This window comes from Haliotis cracherodii, unplaced genomic scaffold (assembly GCF_022045235.1).
Source record: "Haliotis cracherodii isolate W230 unplaced genomic scaffold, xgHalCrac1.p SCAF_4, whole genome shotgun sequence".
Lineage (NCBI taxonomy): Eukaryota > Metazoa > Mollusca > Gastropoda > Lepetellida > Haliotidae > Haliotis > Haliotis cracherodii.
This window is the reverse complement of record NW_027266297.1, coordinates 59,788,400-59,807,333: the sequence shown is the minus strand read 5'-3', so window position 1 is coordinate 59,807,333 and position 18,934 is coordinate 59,788,400. Positions and strand designations below refer to the sequence as shown.

At 43.7% G+C, this 18,934-nt stretch overlaps 1 protein-coding gene across 2 annotated transcripts in view; it reads left to right on the top strand.

Annotated features, from left to right (window-relative positions):
• LOC139480348 (receptor-type tyrosine-protein phosphatase epsilon-like) overlaps window positions 1-13,623 on the top strand; it is a 78,466-nt gene extending 64,843 nt beyond the window's left edge. Inside the window, exons 19-24 of one of the 2 annotated variants that reach the window (XM_071263411.1) lie at window positions 44-117; window positions 6,392-6,526; window positions 7,709-7,843; window positions 8,652-8,803; window positions 11,445-11,580; window positions 12,787-13,623. In XM_071263411.1, the coding sequence (XP_071119512.1) occupies window positions 44-117; window positions 6,392-6,526; window positions 7,709-7,843; window positions 8,652-8,803; window positions 11,445-11,580; window positions 12,787-12,843 (689 nt within the window). In that variant the 3' untranslated portion in view covers window positions 12,844-13,623. Of the gene's footprint in view, window positions 1-43; window positions 118-6,391; window positions 6,527-7,708; window positions 7,844-8,651; window positions 8,804-11,444; window positions 11,581-12,786 lie in introns of those variants that run through there. The other variant, XM_071263412.1, reaches the window with a different exon arrangement.
• Window positions 13,624-18,934: the final 5,311 nt, after the last annotated feature.

The following is an 18,934-nucleotide window of genomic DNA, read 5'->3' as shown; positions in this document are numbered from 1 at the left end:
GTGTGACTTGCTTGCCCTTCACCCTGAGTGCCTCTTTTTTTAGCCAATCGGTGTCGCCCTTTCCTGTACACGCCTGTTGACAACTGTACTGACTACATCAATGCTGTGTTCCTCCCTGTAAGTACCCCCGCCCCGCCCACTCGTCTTGCTGCATCGTGGGGCAGTTAGTGGCTCGTGTCAGTTCTGTGTGTGAGTAAGAAGCAGTTAGTAACTTTCTCATCATGACTGCAGGTTAACATTCTCACCATTACTGCAGGTTAACATTCTCATCAACATCGCAGGCCACTGTTCTCATCATCAGTGCAGGTTAACATTCTCATCAACATCGCAGGCCACCGTTCTCAACATTACTGCAGGTTAACATTCTCATCAACATTGCAGGCCACCGTTCTCAACATTACTGCAGGTTAACATTCTCATCAACATTGCAGGCCACCGTTCTCAACATTACTGCAGGTTAACATTCTAATCAACATCGCAGGCCACCGTTCTCAACATTACTGCAGGTTAACATTCTCACCATTACTGCAGGTTAACATTCTAATCAACATCGCAGATCACCGTTCTCAACATTACTGCAGGTTAACTTTCTCACCATTACTGCAGGTTAACATTCTCATCAACATCACATGCCACCGTTCTCAACATTACTGCAGGATAACATTCTCATCAACATCGCAGGCCACCGTTCTCATCATCAGTGCAGGTTAACATTCTCATCACCATCGCAGGGCCACTGTTCTCAACATAACTGCAGGTTAACATTCTCATCACCATCGCAGGCCACCGGTCTCAACATTGCTGCAGGTTATCATTCTCACCATTACTGCAGGTTAACATTCTCATCACCATCGCAGGCCACCGGTCTCAACATTACTGCAGGTTAACATTCTCACCATTACTGCAGGATAACATTCTCATCACCATCGCAGGCTACCATTCTCAACATTACTGCAGGTTAACATTCTCATCACCATCGCAGGCCACCGGTCTCAACATTGCTGCAGGTTATCATTCTCACCATTACTGCAGGTTAACATTCTCATCACCATCGCAGGCCACCGGTCTCAACATTACTGCAGGTTAACATTCTCACCATTACTCCAGGATAACATTCTCATCACCATCGCAGGCCACCATTCTCAACATTACTGCAGGTTAACATTCTCATCACCATCGCAGGCCACCGGTCTCAACATTACTGCAGCATAACATTCTCATCACCATCGCAGGCCACCGGTCTCAACATTACTGCAGGATAACATTCTCATCACCATCGCAGGCCACCGGTCTCAACATTACTGCAGCATAACATTCTCATCACCATCGCAGGCCACCGGTCTCAACATTACTGCAGGATAACATTTTCATCACCATCGCAGGCCACCGATCTCAATATTACTGCAGGATAACATTCTCATCACCATCGCAGGCCACCGGTCTCAACATTACTGCAGGATAACATTCTCATCACCATCGCAGGCCACCGGTCTCAACATTACTGCAGGATAACATTCTCATCACCATCGCAGGCCACCGGTCTTCACATTACTGCAGGATAACATTCTCTACACCATCACAGGCCACCGATCTCAATATTACTGCAGGATAACATTCTCATCACCATCGCAGGCCACCGATCTCAACATTACTGCAGGATAACATTCTCATCACCATCGCAGGCCACCGTTCTCAATATTACTGTAGGTTAACATTCTCATCACCATCGCAGGCCACCGTTCTCAATATTACTGCAGGTTAACATTCTCACCATTACTCCAGGATAACATTCTCATCACCATCGCAGGCTACCGTTCTCAACATTACTGCAGGATAACATTCTCATCACCATCGCAGGCCACCGGTCTCAACATTACTGCAGGATAACATTCTCATCACCATCGCAGGCCACCGTTCTCAATATTACTGTAGGTTAACATTCTCATCACCATCGCAGGCCACCGTTCTCACCATTACTGCAGGTTAACATTCTCATCAACATCGCAGGCCACAGTTCTCAACATTACTGCAGGTTAACATTCTCATCACCATCGTAGGCCACCATTCTCATCACTGTTGGAGGCCACCATTCTCAACATTACTCTAGGATAACATTCTCATCACCATCGAGGCCACCATTCTCACCATTTCTGCAGGTTAACATTCTCATCACCATCGCAGGCCACTGTTCTCACCATTACTGCAGGTTAACATTCTCATCACCATCGCAGGCCACTGTTCTCACTATTACTGCAGGTTAACATTCTCATCAACATCGCAGGCCACCATTCTCATCACTGTCGGAGGCCACCATTTTCAACATTGCTGCAGGTTAAAATTCTCATCAACATCGAGGCCACCGTTCTCACCATTACTGCAGGTTAACATTCTCACCATTACTGCAGGTTAACATTCTCATCACCTTCGCAGGCCACCGTTCTCACCATTACTGCAGGATAACATTCTCATCACCTTCGCAGGCCACTGTTCTCAACATTACTGCAGGTTAACATTCTCGTCACCATCGCAGGCCACCGTTCTCAACATTACTGCAGGTTAACATTCTCATCACCATCGCAGGCCACCGTTCTCAACATTACTGCAGGTTAACATTCTCACCATTACTGCAGGTTAACATTCTCATCACCTTCGCAGGCCACCGTTCTCAACATTACTGCGATGAACATTGTCTTCAACACAAGAACTACGACACCAGTTAGCTGGTGTTACATCATTGAACTGCGACACCAGTTAGCTGGTGTTACATCACTGAACTGCGACACCAGTTAGATGGTGTTACATCATTGAACTGCGACACCAGTTAGCTGGTGTTACATCATTGAACTGCTACACCAGTTAGCTGGTGTTACATCATTGAACTGCGACACCAGTTAGCTGATGTTACATCATTGAACTGCGACACCAGTTAGCTGGTGTTACATCATTGAACTGCGACACCAGTTAGCTGATGTTACATCATTGAACTGCTACACCAGTTAGATGGTGTTACATCATTGAACTGCCCCTCCAGTTAGCTGGTGTTACATCATTGAACTGCTACACCAGTTAGCTGGTGTTACATCATTGAACTGCCCCTCCAGTTAGCTGGTGTTACATCATTGAACTGCGACACCAGTTAGCTGGTGTTACATCACTGAACTGCGACACCAGTTAGATGGTGTTACATCGTTGAACTGCAACTCCAGTTAGCTGGTGTTACATGATTGAACTGCTACACCAGTTAGCTGGTGTTACATCATTGAACTGCTACACCAGTTAGCTGGTGTTACATCGTTGAACTGCAACTCCAGTTAGCTGGTGTTACATCATTGAACTGCTACACCAGTTAGCTGGTGTTACATCATTGAACTGCTACACCAGTTAGCTGGTGTTACATCATTGAACTGCGACACCAGTTAGCTGGTGTTACATCATTGAACTGCTACACCAGTTAGCTGGTGTTACATCATTGAACTGCGACACCAGTTAGCTGATGTTACATCATTGAACTGCGACACCAGTTAGCTGGTGTTACTGTTGAACTGCGACAACCAGTTAGCTGGTGTTACATCATTGAACTGCTACACCAGTTAGCTGGTGTTACATCACTGAACTGCGACACCAGTTAGCTGGTGTTACATCGTTGAACTGCGACAACCAGTTAGCTGGTGTTACATCATTGAACTGCGACACCAGTTAGCTGGTGTTACATCGTTGAACTGCGACACCAGTTAGCTGGTGTTACATCACTGTACTGCAACTCCAGTTAGCTGGTGTTACATCATTGAACTGCTACACCAGTTAGCTGGTGTTACATCACTGAACTGCGACACCAGTTAGCTGGTGTTACATCGTTGAACTGCGACACCAGTTAGCTGGTGTTACATCATTGAACTGCTACACCAGTTAGCTGGTGTTACATCATTGAACTGCGACACCAGTTAGCTGGTGTTACATCATTGAACTGCGACACCAGTTAGCTGGTGTTACATCGTTGAACTGCGACAACCAGTTAGCTGGTGTTACATCATTGAACTGCTACACCAGTTAGCTGGTGTTACATCGTTGAACTGCGACACCAGTTAGCTGGTGTTACATCATTGAACTGCGACACCAGTTAGCTGGTGTTACATCATTGAACTGCGACAACCAGTTAGATGGTGTTACATCGTTGAACTGCAGACCCGTGAAGATTCCAGGGTAGAATAGGTCTTCAGCAACCCATACTTGCTGTAAAAGGCGACTATGCCTGTCGTAAAAGGCGACTAACGGGATCGGGTGGTCAGGCTTGCTGACTCGGTTGATACATGTCATCCATCCCAATTGCATGGATCGATGCTCATGATGTCAATCACTGGATTGTCTGGTCCAGACTCGATTATTTTACAGACCACCGTCATATAGCTGGAATATTGCTGAGTGCGGCGTTAAACTACAAACAAACAAACAAACGTTGAACTGCGACAGCTGTAAGCTGGTGTTCCATCATTGAATCATTGAAGATATCCTATAGCTGCTTTGAATCTAAGCTTTACTTCACAGTGATACTCATTGACTCACTGAACTGCTGACACCTAACACTTTCCACTATTCTGCAGAATGTCTAATCTCATGCAACGTGCTGCTGAATAATACAGTTTGCAATCATCTCAACATTACTAACATTCTGTTGAATGTCACTTTGCAAGTTAACAGCACTCTTCTAAAGCCATTGTTTCACTATCTGATGTCATTGAGGACCATTTATATCCTGTGTCCATAGTTATTTAAGTGACTGTTTATCTGTTGTTAATTACTTTTTGAAGGGGCCCGTGAAGATCCGGGGTAGAATAGGTCTTCAGCAACCCATCCTTCATGACTATGCTTGTCGTAAGAGGCGACTAACTGGATCGGGTGGTCAGGCTCGCTGACTTGGTTGAAGCATGTCATCGATCCACATGGCATGGATCGATGCTTATGATGTCAATCACTGGATTGTCTGATTTGATTATTTACAGACTGCCGTCATATAGCTGGAATATTGCTGAGTGCGGCGTTAAACAACAAACCAAAACATTCCACATGCTACCATCTTAACTTGTCAAAGACAGTTCAGCTTTGTAATCGTCATTCCTTCAATCCTTCCACATCTTTGAAACTTTTAAGAATCTTGTGATCACATAGTCAACTTCTTGGAACAGAGGACAAATGATCCTCAATCTCTGACTTGATGAGTCGGTTCTGGCAATATTTTAATTTCCAGTTTTGGATAATGTCTTTATGATATGTTCTGTTTTGAAATGTATACTGGGTATTAACATTGTTTTCTAAAACTTAAGTTTATATCTAAACTAAGCAAATGAATAAATTAATATCCAATAAAAAGAGTCCTCTGCTCACTGACTTTGACAACCAATTTCCATATGTAGTGTAAAACACCTTTGTATACATCGTTGAACTGTGGACCCATGAAGATTCCGGGGTAGAATAGGTCTTCAGCAACCCATACTTGCCGTAAAAGGCGACTATGCTTGTCGTAAGAGGCGACTAACGGGATCGGGTGGTCAGGCTCGCTGACTTTGTTGATGCATGTCATCGATCCGAATTGCATGGATCGATGCTCATGATGTCAGTCACTGGATTGTCTGGTCCAGACTCGGTTATTTACAGACCGCCGTCACATAGCTGGAATATTGCTGAGTGCGGCGTTAAAGAACAACAAACAAAAAATGATCAATGCCGACACTTTTGACCAAATGTGGATAGGATCTATGAACTTAGAAAAGGACCCGTGAAGATTCCAGGGTAGAATAGGTCTTCAGCATCCCATGCTTGCCGTAAAAGGCGACTATGCTTGTCGTAAAAGGCGACTAACGGGATCGGGTGGTCAGGCTTGCTGACTTGGTTGATACATGTCATCGATCCCAATTGCGTAGATCGATGCTCATGATATCAATCACTGGATTGTCTGGTCCAGACTTGATTATTTTACAGACCGCCGTCATATTGCTGGAATATTGCTGAGTGCGGCGTTAAACAACCAACAAACAAACAAAACTTAGAAAAGAATACTTTGGTACTTGGAGAAAGTAATTGCTTTAGTTTGATTAGGTTGGCATAAATAAGGATGAGTACTATTCCTTCAGGAATACAGGCTGCTATCATCCATTGGTTTCAAATTTATACATGTACATTTTGCCTGCAACAGTTTTCAAAAGACAATGCCTGTGAATCAAGTGTTTACAGTATCAGTAGTTTGATCATCTTGGTTCCTAAACACTGTGTCCATTTTACTCTTGTCAAGGTTTATGTTGAACGGAACATGTTAACTATGAAGAATGTATTTAATGTTGATGAAGCTTTGAATTTGATGCCTTGAGAGCCCTAGTTCAATGTCCGTGGTGTGTTGTAGGGGTGTACGCAGAAGGACCGCTTCATTGTCACTCAGATGCCGCTTCCCAACACTGTGGCCGACTTCTGGCGCATGTTGTACGACTATACCTCCGATACCATCATCATGCTCAATGAGTTTGATAGGAACGACAAGGTAGGTAGTCTAGGCTTACGTAATCCTGATACAAGGTCGGAGTGTGTGGGAGAGTTTGAATTCACGCCGCTTTTAGCAATATTCCAGCATTATCACGGCCGGGGACACCAGAAATGGGCTTCACACATTGTACCCTTGTCGGGAATCGAACCCGGGTTTTCGGTGTGACAAGTGATTGCTTTAACCACTAGACTACCCGATCACCTCTACAAGGTAGGAGTTCAGGTGGCCTAGCTGTTTAATAGACCTGTGAAGAACTGGGGTAGATTAGGTCTTCAGCAACCCATGCTTGCAATAAAAGGTGACTATGCGTGTCATAAGAGGTGACTAACGGGATCGGGTGGTCAGACTCGCTGACTTGGTTGATGCATGATGTATCCCATTGCCAGGATCGATGTTGATGATGTCAGTCACTGGATTGTCTGGTCCAGACTTGATTATTTACATACCGCCAAATATTGCTGAGTCCTGCGTTAAACAACAAACAAACAAAGTTGTCTAATATGCCACAAGTAGCTGTGCCGAGTTACGTCCCTTTAGAGTGACAGATCCCACATTCACCCTGACATGGATTCTTGATGCCAGCACCATACTCTTGGCTGTGTCTAAGACCCGCATCACTTTTGGCTTTCCTCCCACATTGACTTGACATGCTGTGATAGATAGAACTGAAACAGTGTTCCAAGTGGCATAACATCCTCACTTTTCTCACTTGCTCACTTCAAGTAGGGCCACCTCCATGGTCTAGTGTAGTGGAAGGTGGTTCAATCCTCGGCAGCCTCATACCAAAAAGACGTTAAAAGATGGTACTTGTTGTTACCCTGCCTGGTGCTCGGTATTAAGGGGATAAAACAAGGACTGGTCAGCTCGAAGTCAGTATTCTGTGTCCAACCTTGGTCTTCATGTTAAGGCCATGACATAGCACTCAGACACACACACAGACACGCACACAGACACACACACGAACACACACACACACACACACCTTGCTATAAGTGCAATAATCTAATCATGCTGTTCTGTTAAACCACTTTTCACCTCACCTCTATTCTATAACAACAAGTATGTGTCTTTACAAACCTCTAGCCCACCCTCCCCATCACTACTTAGGGTTTGGCGTAACGGTGATATGTTCTGAGCTATTACATTAACATGTTTCGATTATCTGTTTTTGTTTACCAGTCGTGTGCCTTGTACTGGCCGGAGGAGTATGGCTACACAGAAGAGTACGGCCCTCTCAATGTGGAGCTGCTGTCGTCATCTGAAGCTGACCCTGACGTCACCATCCGCATCTTTAAACTCAGCCATCTTGTCAAGGTAGCATCTGTTATGTACATAATCAGTTATTTTGTACTCTCTGCTTAATTGTCCTGATACATCACAATAATGTATTGTGTCATTAGTTGTATAGCTATTCTGTTACTATGTCATTCAGTCACAGTTCATGTTGTGTCACCATTTATATTGTGTCACCATTCATGTTGTGTCACCATTTATGTTCTGTCACCATTCATGTTTTGTCACCTTTCATGTTGTGTCACCATTCATGTTGTGTCACAGTTCATGTTGTCACCTTTCATGTTCTGTCACCGTTCATGCTCTGTCACAGTTCATGTTCTGTCACCGTTCATGCTCTGTCACCATTCATGTTCGGTCACCGTTCATGCTCTGTCACCTTTCATGTTCTGTCACCGTTCATGCTCTGTCACCTTTCATGTTGTGTCACAGTTCATGTTGTCACCTTTCATGTTCTGTCACTGTTCATGCTCTGTCACAGTTCATGTTCTGTCACAGTTCATGTTCTGTCACCATTTATGTTGTGTCACCATTTATGTTCTGAATCATGCTGTTCTCTTGCCATCATACTGTTCTCTGACCATCATACTGTTCCCTGATCATCATACTGTTCTCTGACCATCATACTGTCCCCTGACCATCATACTGTTCTCTGACCATCATACTGTTCTCTGACCATCATGCTGTTCTCTGACCATCATACTGTTCTCTGACCATCATACTGTTCTCTGACCATCATACAGTTCTCTGACCATCATACTGTTCTCTGACCATCATACTGTTCTCTGACCATCATGCTGTATGTTTTCACCGTCATGTTCTGCTGCAGGGTGAGGAGAGAGCAGTGAAACAGTTCATGTTCAAGTCGTGGCCGGACTACCAGACAGTGCCCAACTCACGGACAGCTCTACTCAGGCTGCACAAACTCACCACAGACTGGCTCAAGCAGAACGGCAAGGGCCCAGTCACAATACACTGCATGTGAGTTAGCACCTGTCACTGCGCAAACCCATGATCATGGCTTCAAATCACAGTGAACCATGGTAATGTTTCCTGGTCAGCACCATGCCAGTCCTCATGGATTTCAACAAAGTGGTAAACATCTTAGACCTCCCACATCAAAGTGACTCGCCATCATCTTACAGAAATCTTTACAAAGTGGTGTCAAACCAAACACTCACTCACTCATGTAGATCATTGGTGTTCTCCTTTCACTAGTTATTTGTTGTGCAAACGTCTATTAGATGATAAGATTTTGGCCCACTATATGGTTTTCGATGATTTGAGAGGATTGTTGGTTTGATGTTAGTTTTCAGGGCCCACTTGCACAAAGCTATCTTAGCGCTAAGACTATCGTAAGCCTATGTTAAAGTATGGGTGTTACGATCATCTTAGTGCTAAGACTATTGTAAGCCTATGCTTAAGTATGGGAGTTACGATCATCTTAGTGCTAAGACTATTGTAAGCCTATGCTTAAGTATGGGAGTTACGATCATCTTAGTGCTAAGACTTTTGTAAGCCTATGCTAAAGTATGGGAGTTACGATCATCTTAGTGCTAAGACTATCGTAAGCCTATGTTAAAGTATGGGTGTTACGATCATCTTAGTGCTAAGACTATTGTAAGCCTATGCTAAAGTATGGGAGTTACGATCATCTTAGCGCTAAGACTATCGTAAGCCTATGTTAAAGTATGGGTGTTACGATCATCTTAGTGCTTTGATCGCTTTGTCCAAGTGGGCCCTGGATATATTAACAAAGTGACAGCTTGGCCCTGCCTGGTTGTATTGAGTCATAGAATGCTGCTACCTTACATTCTTAAGCTGTAAATAATTAATTTACCTGTCGTAATATAGCTGTCGTATTGCCGATGAAAAAATCCAAGTTCATTTGTGTGCCAATTCTCCTAAGATTATTATGTTATTGTTATTAATTCAGAAGACAGCTGCTTTTTTGTAGAAGATTAATTGTTCAGCCCGAATAGATTACTTACAGGATAAGGCTTGGATGAGTCCAAGTTTATTACCTGGGTACCACCCCACTATTACCCGACCCCACCAGGGTACCACCCTGCTATTACCCGACCCCACCCGGGTACCACCCCGCTTTTACCCGACCCCCACCCAGTTACCACCCTGCTATTACCCGACCCCACTCGGGTACCACCCTGCTATTACCCGACCCCACCAGGGTACCACCCTGCTATTACCCGACCCCACCCGGGTACCACCCTTCTATTACCCGACCCCACCAGGGTACCACCCTGCTATTACCCGACCCCACCCGGGTACCACCCCGCTATTACCCTAACCCACCAGGGTACCACCCTGCTATTACCCGACCCCACTCGGGTACCACCCTGCTATTACCCGACCCCACCAGGGTACCACCCTGCTCTTACCCGACCCCACCAGGGTACCACCCTGCTATTACCCGACCCCACTCGGGTACCACCCTGCTCTTACCCGACCCCACCAGGGTACCACCCTGCTATTACCCGACCCCACTCGGGTACCACCCTGCTATTACCCGACCCCACCAGGGTACCACCCTGCTCTTACCCGACCCCACTCGGGTACCACCCTGCTATTACCCGACCCCACCAGGGTACCACCCTGCTATTACCCGACCCCACTCGGGTACCACCCTGCTATTACCCTAACCCACCAGGGTACCACCCTGCTATTACCCGACCCCACTCGGGTACCACCCTGCTATTACCCGACCCCACCCGGGTACCACCCCGCTATTACCCGACCCCACTCGGGTACCACCCTGCTCTTACCCGACCCCACTCGGGTACCACCCTGCTATTACCCGACCCCACCAGGGTACCACCCTGCTATTACCCGACCCCACCCGGGTACCACCCTGCTATTACCCGACCCCACCAGGGTACCACCCTGCTATTACCCGATCCCACTCGGGTACCACCCTGCTATTACCCTACCCCACCCGGGTACCCTGCTAGAGGTCTCAAGAGATAGGTACAAAATGTCTGGTTGGGAATAGTTTTATCGGAGCCCTGGCAAAATGTATGCAGTATATGCATTAAATGATCTGGTCATGCATACACTGAAGTTGACTAAACTTTTATCTTTATTCAAACCAAAAAAGGTCAGAAGGAATGGGTGCATAGTCAGATTGAGTGAGTTGGGTTTAACGCCACTATCAACATTATTCCAGTTATATCACGGCATGTCAGCTTAATGTGGGAAGAAAGCCCGAAGTGATGCACTTCGGTGAAACACACGAGCATGGGCACGGGTATGGTAGAAAGATAATCTGGGCGAACTGAGATTCAAACCCAGAATCATAGGTTTCTGGCGTGCCCCAGGGGTTCAACTCTACACAGCGAATCGCGGCGCCTCAGACGACTGGGTCACCCATGCCACAGCATAGTAGTCAGAAAGAAATGTGAAATTAGTGACTTGTAGTGTTACCGCAGAGTTTTAGATCATTTTTGTCATTAAACAATATATCAAGTGACTAACCACGGGCCCGGGTAGTCCTGTGGGTACCTGGGTTCTACTCAGTACCCACCCGACCCTAGTTCCTTTGTAACCCGTTAGGGCGAGAATATTGCATAAGAAACAAGCAAACAATTTCTTTTTGATTGTCCAGGAATGGAGCCAGCAAGAGCGGGATGTTTGCTGCCATAAGTCTGGTGCTGGAGAGACTGAGTCTAGACCAGGAGTTGGACGTCTACCAGACCGTCAAACAGATCCGCATCAACAGACCACAGTTCATTGAGAACTACGTAAGTCAGCATTGCAGACAGAGGCTGCTTTGTCTCCGTCACTGCGAGGAGGCAACAGCATTTAGAACCATGTCGTTCTGATTATGATTGGTCGATACGTCGACCATCAACACAAAAGATCCACATTGGTGGATTCTTCAGGCACCCATCATGTTGTTGTAATATTACCGAAACCTCCCTCTCCTAATCGTGGGATAACATTAATAAATAGTGAAAAGAAAATCGTTGGATATTTTGACAAGACAGGGTTGTTGAGGAAGCCGGGTGGTTGAAGTGCTTACCTTTCACATTTAGAACATGGTTGCAATTCCCCACTTTAGGTACAGTGTGCAAATCACATTCTTAGTGTCCCTGGGTGTGATAGTGCTGTACTTTTGCCATAATATTGCCATACTATTGCTATACTATTGCCATAATATTGCCATACTATTGCCATACTATTGCCATAATATTGCCATAATATTGCCATACTATTTCTATACTATTGCCATAATATTGCCATACTATTGCCATACTATTGCCATACTATTTCTATACTATTGCCATAATATTGCCATACTATTGCCATACTATTGCCATACTATTTCTATACTATTGCCATAATATTGCCATACTATTGCCATACTATTGCCATATGTTCTGTGAAACCAACCATTAATGTCACAGGACAGAAATGGGTCCCGAACACCCCTTTGTTGGTCATTATTGGAAACTAAATTGGATCAGGTAGCCAGGCCTGACTCCAGACTCCTGGCTATTAATGTGACATCCTTCAGCATTGGTGGGGTTGTTTCTCATGCTTTCAGCCACACAGTGAGGTGGCTAGTCAAAATGTATTTACAAGCCCCAGCGAAGATCGGGGGTGGAATGGTCTTCAGAAACCCATTCTTGCTGTAAAAGGCAACTACGCGTATCGTACGAGGCGACTATCGGGATCGGGTGGTCAGGCTCACTGACTTGGTTGATGCATGTCATCGTATCCCAATAGCGTGGCTCAATGCCCATGATGTCAATCACTGGATTGTCTGGTCCAGACTCGATTATTTTACAGACTGCTGTCATATAGCTGGAATATTGCTGAGTGCGGCGTTAAACAACAAACAAAACAAAAAAACAAATGCAACAGGAAGAGACATTTTTTTTATTATTGTTACATTGTTGCTTATACAAACAGCATGTTGCTGAGTTTCATTGCTTCTTTCACAGGAACAATACCAGTTCTGCTACCAGCTCATCATGGAATATCTTGACAGCCAAGAGTAGCCATAGCAACCGTTGATCAACCATAGCAACATTCCACAGTTACAAAGACCACCATCCCAGCATTCCATAGCTCAAAGCAAATGCTTGTGATGTTTTAGTATCACAAATTGTCATTTTCAATTTTACAAACCATGAAAGCTTTAGTCAGTGTTATGTAATGGATATATTACTTTTGCTCAGATTTCTATATATGTTGTACACCACTAGGATATTTTAACAAGTTGTTTATGGATTGCGTTTTCCGATATCAACTAAGAGAGTTAAGATATTTTTAATTATGTTGACTTTTAACGATTGTTGAATTCATTTGCATCTTCTGAAAGGTTGTTACGTAATTTACTCATGTCAAATTTGTTTATTTGTCCAAAGTTAATTTGCAGATGTTTGAAGAATAGTGTGTTCAGAGACAACAGGTAGTATGTTTCCCAGATTATGCATTCACTGCTCATAATGTGTCATACAATTTATTAACTGGTCGAAGTATTACATGTGTGTCAGGGGCTGCCCTCAGCAGGGGCTATATAACACATTTTGTATGATCATACTGAGGTTTCGATACAATACATGGTGTGACATACAGTGGAACCCTTCTAGTCTGCAACCCTGTGACTGTGGACCCTGTTAGAGTGGATCCTGGGAGTCTAGATCCTGTTATTCTGGGATACAGTCCTACTGATTAGAGCCAGGCGTAAGGTCCTACTGATGGGGTCTTGGGGTAGGGTCCTACTGGATGGGTCCAGGCATGAGGTCCTACTGATGGGGTCCTGGGACACTGTCCTACTGGATGGGTCCAGACATGAGGTCCTACTGATGGGGTCCTGGGACACTGTCCTACTGGATGGGTCCAGACATGAGGTCCTACTGATGGGGTCCTGGGACACAGTCCTACTGATTGGATCCAGGCTTAAGGTCCTACTGATGGGGTCCTGGGATACAGTCCTACTGATGGGGTCCTGGGACACGGTCCTACTGATTGGATCCAGGCTTCAGGTCCTACTGATGGGGTCCTGGCACACGGTCCTACTGATTGGATCCAGGCTTAAGGTCCTACTGATGGGGTCCTGGGATACAGTCCTACTGATGGGGCCCTGGGACACAGTCCTACTGATTGGATCCAGGCTTAAGGTCCTACTGATGGGGTCCTGGGATACAGTCCTACTGATGGGGTCCTGGGACACAGTCCTACTGAAGGGGTCCTGGGACACGGTCCTACTGACTGGATCCAGGCTTAAGGTCCTACTGATTGGATCCAGTCTTAAGGTCCTACTGATGGGGCCCTGGGACACGGTTCTAGTGAAGGGGTCTGGTCATAAGTTCCTACTGATGGAACCCGGGGCTATAGGCGATGGTGGATATATTCAATGTTGGCATCCCTATGCAATGGAATTGTCATCAATACATCATCTAACAACCTGTTCATACATCCATCAACTCATACGCATCCATTATTGTCATATGTACATACACACAACTCATGGTATCATAGCCAGTTTTTCAAATATTGGTAATCAAAACGTAACACTAGATCAGCAGAGTGTATTTATCTCACTATTTACGGTATATATGAAGCTGTCCGCATCCACCAGTAGAGGGCGCATGAGGGTGTGTCTGAGTAATTCACTTCACCAGCACCAAGTGAGTCACTGAATTAAGTTCATATATCCCTATATGCAGAAAGCTATTACCGTATTTCCCATTGCGAAAGGGTATGTATAGATGTATCAGATATATATGTTCCTGCACCCAATACTATTGATTTATGCAGTAGTGACACAGACAAGCATTTACATCCTCCCGAGGCAAGGGAGTTAACTGACTTTAAAAGTCCAGTTTCCACCCTTGCCGAACTAGGCTGGTATTATGGAGTTACATTCTGGCTGGACTAATGAGTCTATGCATAGTCCAATCAAAATCGTGCAACGAAAATCAAAATTTGGTTCATAAACTGTCGTGCAGATTCTGGTCAATTGCAGGATTTGCAAAGCATGTGCACCACCAACTTGTTGTCAACAGATATTTTCTAAATCTTTATATGTTTTTAATCAGGGTGCTCGCGTGTTGTGATGCACTTAGCGATGTAAGATGTTTTATCACAATATAGATCTTGATTATCGATCAGATCGTCTAGATTGGGTGCCGTCATTTTGTTTGAACCAAATGCAAGTGATATGAGAGGTGGAATCTGATTGGTCCATAGGAGAGGCATGGAAGGGACATAATAGCCACAGGTGGTGCGACGATCGAGCCCAGGAATTCCAGCCAATTTTGGCAAGGGTGGAACTGGACTTTTATAGTCAGTAAACTCCCTTGCCTCGGGAAGATGAATATTTATTGCGAAGTATATTACTTGGAAGAAACCAATTTCATTCAGTATATCAGAAATTAAAAAATTATTCTGAGATTATTTTTTCTATGAGGTTTTTACAATCTTATGATTTACTAAAACATTTAGCTGCAAGGGTTCAAGTTATTTTTTGTAAGATCATTTTGTGCCGTTCTGTGTGCCAGTCCGCACAATGGGCTTCCTGGCGAGGTTTTCTGTGTTATTTCATGTATTCTGTGATGAGTGATTGGGGACGAGACCTGTATCATTCTTCATGCCATTACTGTCACATTTTCGTCTTTCATTAGTACATCTGCATCGTCAGTACCTCACAGGTTTCTATACATTGCTTTCTCCCATCACCTGAATACGGCCACTGTACAGTGCATTTAAGATGTGTGTCTGTTTTAAGTCTGGTGATGAAATGAAGCCACTGAAGTCAAATGAGCTTGTCTTCATGCAGAACTTTGTCCGAACCCTACCATTGCCTGATACAGTAGAATCTGCAAGGCCTTGGCCTGTGATCCTGTGCACAGGGGCACAGGTCACCAATCAGGTGAAGTTAAGCAACATCGGTCACGTTTCGGCATTTTGGCTCCTGAGAGTTTCTGGGGACCTTGGTCCTACCCCACACTGAAGCATGTGTAACACGTGGCGTCTCCTAGGGCAGTGAATGGGTACCCGGTAGAATGAGATGGCAATGTGGTTGTTAACCTTCTAGCGCCTAACAGGCAGCTTGGGCTGTATACTCCCCAGGGAGCTGAGAATGATACTTGAATGCACACTGATCCAGTGACCGGGGTAATAATGGCGCATTGAACATGCCCCTCAGTGGTGTGAAATATGCGCAATATAAAAAGCCTATTATTATTATCTTGCCATGAACTATTGCCATCAAATGTTGCCAATATAATCTGAACACTCATTGGTCAGAACACTGCTGGTTCCTTCTCACTGGAACCAGCAGTGACCAGATTCACAGGCTAAACATACCGACGACCAAATGGCCTCTTGTATTATCATGTGATGGGGTTACGTAGTGGGTACAAACCGCGAAGTACTGACGATGGCACATCTGCAGTCATTGTGTGAACAAATAAACCACCAGTAATATATGTTTGGTTTGCTGTGTAACGAAAGGTTCTTGTTGACAATGAGAACAAACGCCAGTGTGAGATCAGCGAGCACTCTACACGCTAGCTGTATGTAATACACTAGCTTAGTAATGACACAGCATTGATCATTAGGACAATACATCATTGGGTGTGTTACATTTTCCAGATCTAATGCAATCTGCTGAATAGCTAGTACCCTGCTATGTATGTTAGTCCAGCACTATTGTGGATGGGGACCTGTGTTGTGAGGTTGTGATTTCCTAGATTATTTCTGTCCAAGGTTGTGAATCCTGTGCAATGCTGAAGTTACATACATAGAAATGGATTATGTCTGAAGTTTTGCTTCCATTGTGGCAAGTCTCCCTGTCAAGGTATCGATCTGGTGCTGTTAGGTTCTGACACACTTGGAAAGAACAGGTCGCTTTGTCTTCATACATCCCTCTAATAATAATAATAATCTGTTCTAGATTTGTACAAAATTTGATTGCAGGAGTAGATTTAACAAACAAAATGTCTGTGTAGCCAGCAGGGCTTGCTCCTTTTAAAAGTTACTGGCATTCTCCAAACTAACTGGCCCAGAATTAAATGTTGAATTAAATGTTGGAGACCAGGACGAGTAATTTATAGAACCCCTCACACCTAAAACGTCATTTCCTGCACTCTGAGATTAAATCTTGGCTTCCATTTTCCTTCATTTTCCGATTTTATAAGCAAATAAAGACGATATTGTTGTACAGAACATTACAAAATGTCTGCCGGTTGTGTCAGTCTAATATTTTCTCATAAAAATACACAATTCACAAGTAGTGTCCAATTAATAAAAATTAAACGGACATAGAAATGGGGTGAAATTTTGACTTGCCAGACGGGCCATCTACTTTGTTTCAGCAAGCCTTTCATAATTTTTATTGGCCACGGGCCAACAAGCCAGCAGTTAAATCTACCCCTGTGAAAAGCATTTAAATGGTTAACATTTTTAGGCATATGATTATGTTATTCAATAATTTGTGCCTACAGTGTCATTGAACAAATTCCAACCTATGTTTAGCCTGAGTACAGTCATGCAGTACCGATCGGTACCTGGACTCTGTAACGTAGCCATAGAAATTGAATCAGAATATGATGACGGCTCATTTACGTTCTGTAACTGAAATTCATAGTGTCAGTTCAAAATGGGGAAAGATTCTCTCTCGTTAGAATGAGGACATTGAATGTTGATAATACAGACTTGATAACCTTATTTGAAAAAGAATTGAAGATCTGCTTGTTACAAGTAAAACTATGTACGCTGTGTTTGTTATCAATTGGAGGTTTCTGGCCATCGTGGACAGATCTGATCTGTAGCTTTGGAAATGATCCATTTTCATGTCTGACGTACCTATAGTTTAGGTTTTCCTTCGTAGTGAACCTTGAAGTGGTGTGTGCCAATCTGACCCAAGTTCTAGTGACTACTGTTTGACATTTTGTCTAGTGGCGTCGATGGGCTTAGTGAACATGTGTATATATATTTTAGTATGTAGTTGAAGCCAGTCATAGGTAGATCCAACCGTGCTGAGAACTTTACATTGTACATTTATGTATGCTAGTTTTTGCATACACCTTTTGCTGTGTGACAAAACTTTCAGATTTCCCAGTTAGGAATCAAGTCGACAATTATCAAAACCTTTGTTGAAATGTATTCCGAAAATTCCTATTTTTCACGTTTTCTTGAAATGAATTCTGTACTTTTATATCATTAAAGATCCTTCAATATATTTGTTCTTTACAGCACCCAAAATATATTGCTTTTTTCTTTCAGACAGGTTTCTCGTTTAATTTTATTTTGAAGCATTGTCCTCTGATATCAGACAGACAAGTTTATTATTCATTAAAGCTTCTTGCTAGCGATCGCAGTTAATGTTTTTATACTCTAACTTATTTTTCCATGAACTCCAATTTTCTGCTATGTAAATAATTTCCTAGAATAGTCGCTTACAGAGCTTAAAATATGTACATTATTTGTTAATCATGTTTACAATTTGATATTGTTTATTATCGGGGGATCAAGAACATTCTTCGTGCTGAGCCAAGAACAGTAACAGTGGTTTCAAATAACTCCCATCCATCATCATGGGTGTAGTCTGATTGGAGGCTTATTATTATTATTATTATTATTATTATGATGATGATTATTATTATGCAGATAAGATGCTCTTGTTGATAGAAGGTTTCGGAGGCAATGTCCTGGCCACACAGGGATATGGAGTCAATGTTGAGAACAGAGTACATGGCAAAAAGTTTTGTAGTTCTTTTTTCCCAAAAATGAACAAAAATATTACAATGCATTTAAGTACTAGTCAGTATTCACAATTCTCATTTATCCCAGCGCTCGCTGTCTTTCGCAAGTACATGCATATCAGTGTAGCTGTTTGTCCTATACTTGAAGGCAGGATGTTAACTTTGTATCTCTCGTGTGGTTGGCATCCAGGATAAATCTCAGTCATATAGGTCCGCGGATAGGTGAATCTCTTGCATTGTTCAGAGCTCAACTTGCTCACAGGAAAACGGTACTGCGAAATGAATCGTGGACGATGAAATTGTAGTTAATTTGCTTTAAAATGCTCTGGTACAGTATTAATTATGGCGACTCAAATAATAACAATCTGGTTCTTCA